This window comes from Myotis davidii, unplaced genomic scaffold, assembly GCF_000327345.1.
Source record: "Myotis davidii unplaced genomic scaffold, ASM32734v1 scaffold132, whole genome shotgun sequence".
In the NCBI taxonomy this organism is placed as follows: Eukaryota; Metazoa; Chordata; class Mammalia; order Chiroptera; family Vespertilionidae; genus Myotis; species Myotis davidii.
This window is the reverse complement of record NW_006285258.1, coordinates 3,942,953-3,949,214: the sequence shown is the minus strand read 5'-3', so window position 1 is coordinate 3,949,214 and position 6,262 is coordinate 3,942,953. Positions and strand designations below refer to the sequence as shown.

Below are 6,262 nucleotides of genomic sequence, written 5' to 3'. Positions count from 1 at the left end.
AGACTCTAGAACAGCGGTTCTCAACCTGTGGTTCGCAACCTGTGGGTCGCGACCCCTTTGGGGGTCGAACGACCCTTTCACAGGGGTCGCCTAAGACCAACGGAAAACACATATATAATTACATATTGTTTTTTGTGAGTAATCACTATGCTTTAATTATGTTCAATTGCTAACAATGAAATTGGGGTTCACCACAACATGAGGAACTGTATTAAAGGGTCGTGGCATTAGGAAGGTTGAGAACCACTGCACTAACTGAAATGAAGATTTACAGGGAATTAACAGTAGAGTAGAGGATGACAAGAATCAAATCAGCAACTTGAAATATAAGGAAGCAAAAAACATCCAATCAGAAAAGCAAAAGGAGAAAAGAACCCAAAATTATGAAGATAGTATAAAGAGCTTCTGGGACAATTTCAAGTGTACCATAATTTGCATCCTATGGGTGCCAGAAGGCAAAGAGAGAGCGCAAGAAATTAAAAACCTTTTTGAAGCAATAATGACAGAAAACTTCCCCTACCTGGTAAAAGAAATAGACTTACTAGTCCAGGAAGCACAGAAAGTCCCAAACAAGAGGCCCACACCAAGGTACATCATAATTAAAATACCAAAGGTTAAAGACAAACAGAGAATCTCAAAAGTAGCAAGAGAAAAGCAGTTAGCTACATATAAGGGAGCTCCCATAAGACTGTTTGCAGATTTCTCAACAAAAACTTTGCAGGCCAGAAGGGAGTGGCAAGAAATATTCAGTGATGAAAAGCAAGGACCTAAAACCAAGATTACCCAGCAAAGCTATCATTTAGAATTGAAGGTCAGATAAAGAGCTTCACAGAGAAGAAAAAGCTAGAGTTCATCACCACCAAACCAGAATTACATGAAATGTTGAAGGGTCTTTTTTAAGAAGAAATAATAATAATAGTATGAACAGTAAAATGGCAATAAATACATACCTATCAACAATAGAATCTAAAAATCAAAATAAATAAACAAGGACTCAAATGCACAACAAAAAAACTGATGAAAATAGAACCAGAGGCATGGAAACATGGAACAGACTGATGAACCTTGGATGGAAGGGGGGAGGGGGGGGAGGAAAGAGCAGGAAGAGCTTAACCAAAGAACTTATATTTATATATGCATTACCCATTGACACAGACAATAGGGTGAGGCTGGATTCAGTGCAGGAGGGCAATGAAGGGAAAAGGGGGGGGACGGACATCTGTAATGTTCTTAACAATAAAGAGTTAAAAAATAATAACAATAAAAGAATTAAAAATATCACCTGGCGCCTGGCTGGTGTGGCTCAGTGGTTTAGTAGGGACCTATGCACCAGTAGGTCATTGGTTTAATTCTTGGTCAGGGCACATCCCCGAGTTGCAGGCTCAATCCCCAGTGGGGGGCATGCAGGAGACAGCCAATCAATGTTGATGTTTATCAATGTTTTTAACTCTCCCTCTCCCTTCCTCTCTAAAATCAATAAAAACACATTTAAAAGAGGAAAAAAAAAAAAACATGACAGGAGTGAAATGGATGGAGTGGACTGATCTTTCAGGTTTCTTCAGCTCTAAAATTGTGGGATGCAAAAAGGCCGAGCTGCCTCATGGGTATCCTACCAAAACCCAAGGGATTTGTACTTTCTTTTTCAGATGACAAACAAAATTATATGATTACCCAAGATAATGAGTTAGATATCCCAACGTATGGGACTGGAATTCAGATTTTTTTTCTAGCTTATGACTCTTTCCAGGAGGTATCAACACCAAATACTCAATTCTTGCCTTGAAAATATTTAATCATGCTATCTGGCTGAATTAACTCATATCTCAACTCTTCTATCAGACAAACCTTACAATACTGGTTTGTTTTTTTCTTCCTCTAATTACAAATGTTGAAACTGGCTGATCACAATGCCTAGAATATCATTCTGGATTTTTTCACTCATACCAAATTTCTTCAATCATAAGGGAGCAAGACTTTATCACCTGTCCCACAAACTCAAACCTGGTGTCAGAAAGTACTTATACCATGATTTCACGACACATGCATGTACACAGAACACCAGCCAAACGGGGCTTCCGAGTTTGTGTGAGCAAGCCATACCTGTACTTGCTTGTTTCTACATCAATATTCTTTATACTTGGCTGGCACTTTTTTGCCTACATGAGATATAAATTCCTTGAGGGCAAGAAATAGGTTTCTAAACTCTTTAGAAGCTCTTAAGAAACCCTACTTTAATATGATGCATATTTCTTGAAGCGGCAATGCCGAAGAAACAAAACAGGAATGAGAGTTATTCCGTTTCTGAAATCTCAGGCCCTTACAAAGAATATCATATATTTTTTTAGGGAAAAAGATGTCTGGGGGTTAAAAGCGCTGCCTCATATTTAAGAAGAAGTAATGTTATTTTGGCCAAAAAAAAAAACATGCAATGCTTTGGATTTGTTACAAGAAGTTTTTTAAACCACTGGTTAAAAAACACACAAGTATTACATCTGTAAAATGAAAGGAAAAAATACTGTATGCAACGTCTACAATCACCCTTGATGTTTAACAGCTCTTTTCACTTCCTGGGAACATACCTTTTCCCATTCTGAGTTGGTGTTTTCCGTAAGTAGGGAGAGTAGATCTTGAAGTGCGTTCTGAATGCAGGCCTTTAGTTTTTCAAAATATCGCACAGACGCCCACTTTGAAGAACACGTCGACATGAGTTCTGAGAGTTGCCTGGTCTCTGAACCAGGGGCTTGCTCCTTCGGGGTACCCTTTAGGAGAAGTTCCAGGACAGTCAGAATGTCCTCCTCGTACTGACAGATCTCCAGTTGGACCCGCCTGGCTTCCTGCACAGTCCACTCCCTCCGACTCTGGTCTAGACAGGTTTGCAATTCTGTCTCCTTCTGGAGGAGCAGTTCAGCTTTCTGTTTCAGAAAGTCTTCTTTTGCTGCTGCAAGCACCTCATTAATTTTATTTCGATGATCATCTAAAAACTGTCTGTAGTCTTGCTCATTTTGTTCTTGAATTCTGTGGATTTCTTCTTGCTTTTCTTTGTTCCATTCACTCCGGGCCTTTGCCAGCTCGGCCCTGATAACCACAGGGACTTCCTCGTCCTTCAGTTCCAGCTCTCTCTGAAGAGAATGAATCTTCTCCTCCAATTTTTCCAGGTGTTGCATTTTTCCAGACGGTACATTTTTCTTCATATTTTCAAGCTCACTTTTCCATTTCTCTTTAGCTTCAGAAACAGCAAACGATATCTAAAGGACATAATGAACATTTTAAAATCTTTAAGATTCTCTCATTAATAAAAAAAAAATTAAAGTAATTATTTGGGTTAACCTCTGAACTTAGTAAGAGATTTTGAATCAGAATTAGGGGGAAACAGTGAATTTAGATATTATTCCTAAAATATTCTTACACTAGACTTAAGGATCTTTTCCTTCATTTCAAGTCACCTAACATTTTATCTTACGTTATTTAAAAAACAAAATATCTGCCCTGGCTAGCATGGCTCAGAGGTAAGATCGTCGGCCTGCACACCACAGGGTGAGGGGTTTGATTCCTGGTCTAGAGCATGAAACTGGGTTTCAGGTTCGGTTTCTGGCCCTGGTCTGGGTGTTTGCAGGAGGCAGCCAATTGATTTGTCTCTCTTATATCATGTTTCTCTCTCTCTCTCTCTCCCTCTCCTCCCTTACCTATCATGCTCTCTAAATAATCGATGGAGATCTCCTCCCCTTTCCTCCTCCCTCCTAAAACAAAAAAAAGAGAGAAAATAAATAAACAAACAAATAATCAATGGAGCCCAGTGGTTGAGTTCAGTGGTTGAGCTTCACTATGAACCAGGAGGTCATGGTTCAATTCCCAGTCGGGGCACAAGCCCAGAATTACGGGCTCAACCCCAGTGTGGGGCATGCAGGAGGAGGCCAATCGATGATTCTCTCTCATCATTGATGTTTCTATCTCTCCCTCTCCCTTCTTCTCTGAAGTCAATGTTTTATATACATATAAAATAATCAATGGAAAAAGTGTCCTCCGGTGAGGATTAACAAAAAACAAAAACAAAACAAAACACGTTTTCTTGATGAAGAATTAGAACTTTAAACTGACCAAAAATATGTACTTGTGATTATTTACTCAAAACTAATTTTAGGAAAAATTCCAAATCACTTGTTTTATACATTTGCAGTCTCAAATTTTATCTAAACCCCCAAAACAAATTAAGCATCATTTACATTAAAGCAAAAGCAGCCTCCTTAGGAAATCTTATTGGTACTTAGGAAAATAACATATACCTGCATAATTACTTGCTGACAAACATAATTGTATTTTAATGCAATTTTAGTGGTAATGCAGTTCATGAAATGACAATAGCAAACAGAAAAGGTTATTGTTTTCCCCTTTGGTTAATTTTCTTTTATAACAGAACAGAAATAGTAGATCATAGAAAATAAGAGTATGTAACCAAAAAGTGACAGGGAATCAAAACACCCGGGCTCTAGCTCTAATCCTGCCTAGTACAGTACAGTGCTTATCAGAGGGGGCTCTGGAGACCAACTGCTGCAGGGTCTCAGGAATTAGCTTTGGAACCTCAGGCCCATTCCTCAACTTCTTGGAGCCCCAGTTTCCTCAGCAATAAAATCAGGATAGCTTTGGCCGGGTTGCTTAGTTGGTTGGAGTGTCGTCCCATACACCAAACGGTTGTGGCTTCGATTCCCGGTCAGGGCATATACGGGAGGCAACCAGTCGATGTTACTTGAGTGAGGATTACAAAATAAATAAATACACAGACAAATAAATAAAATGGGGATAATTACCATGCCTACATGAAAGTTCTTTTAGGATTAAATGACACAGATAATCCATTTGAAGCACTTAACCCAGAGTGTGGCAAATAATAAGGACTCGATAATGTTATGTAGCTATTGTTGCTTTTGGCTTCTTGAACTTGGAAAAGTCAATCTCTTTAGCATTTGGTGTCTTCATCTATATAATGAGCAAACTGGATAATGACCTTGAATCCCTTTTACTTCTAATATCCCCTGAGTGACTCCAAAACATCATTAGAATACAAAGTGTTAAAAGAACTGGGCATCTCCAAAGGCTTGGCCTAGATTAATTAATACTACATTTTTGCTCTGAATGCTGAGATAGGCTATCTGCTTACTAAATTTTCTATTATGTAATTATAGCAAACATCTTCACCTATACAGATTTATACACACATGCCCTATACCTTTATTCACTTGTATGTGCTCTTAAAGAGTTGCATATAATAATTTAAAAATTTGAAGTAATTGCATTTGAATTACTTTACTAAAGGAACCCACTAAGAATTCACAGTAAAATTCTTTTGCTCCCAGCAGAATGGTTCAGTTGTGCATGAAACATGTTTAAAGAATGCTTTAGAGAAAACAGGTCATGTCGCAATGGATGCCTGGAAATCACTGCCAGGTGGCAGGCGGAGGTAGTGGATCCTACGGAATGTGGATAGCCGGCCCAAGCTCACTAAAAGCACACATCCTCTCACATGAAGTTTTACAAGGAGCATCAGACAGCATTTGTTGACTCAGTGGTTCCCAACTTAGCTGCATATTTGAACCACCTGAGCACCTTCTAAAAATCCCGATGCCCAAGCCACACCCCATACCAAGTAGAACAGAAAGTGTGGGAGTGGGAGCCAGGCACCAATACATTTTTTTTTTTTTTAATCCTCAAGGGTTTCCACTGTGCAGCAAAGTGTGGGGACCGCCAAACCAACCTGACTACTTCTTGACTCCGGGAAACGGCCTTAAGTTTCCACACACTTGATGAGCACTTTAATCCTGCAAGAACTTGCCTCTCTAGCCAGTGCTAGGAAACTGGACCTTGCCCACCTCCTGTGGTTTGAGGATGGATGCCCAACATGTTAACATTGTTCTGTGGCTGAATAATTATGTCAATTGTGCCAACTCCCACCCACGTGTGGTCCAGAGACCAGCAGTGTCATGTCAGCGGGAAGCCTGTCTGAAAGGCAAATTCTCAGGACTCACTCTAGACCCTCCAAGTCAGATTTCCAGAAGAGCCCAGAAATCTGCTTTAACAAACCCTCCTGATGACTCGTGTGCCTGCTCAAGTTTGAGAAGCAACACACTGTCCTCTCGTCTCTGTATTTCTGCATTCACATATGTGCAGGGCTCTCTGTTCTTTTTTATTTTTTTAATTAAATCTTTATTGTTCAGATTAAGACAGTCAAAGTTTTTCTTTGTTCCATGTAGCACATAGATTGCACAAACGA

At 39.5% G+C, this 6,262-nt stretch overlaps 1 protein-coding gene across 1 annotated transcript in view; it reads right to left on the bottom strand.

Annotated features, from left to right (window-relative positions):
- Window positions 1-6,262, bottom strand: part of CEP152 (centrosomal protein 152kDa) — a 107,267-nt gene that overhangs the window by 24,950 nt on the left and 76,055 nt on the right. Inside the window, exon 20 of the mRNA XM_015558951.1 lies at window positions 2,580-3,245. Within this exon, the coding sequence (XP_015414437.1) occupies window positions 2,580-3,245 (666 nt within the window). The remainder of the gene's footprint in view (window positions 1-2,579; window positions 3,246-6,262) is intronic.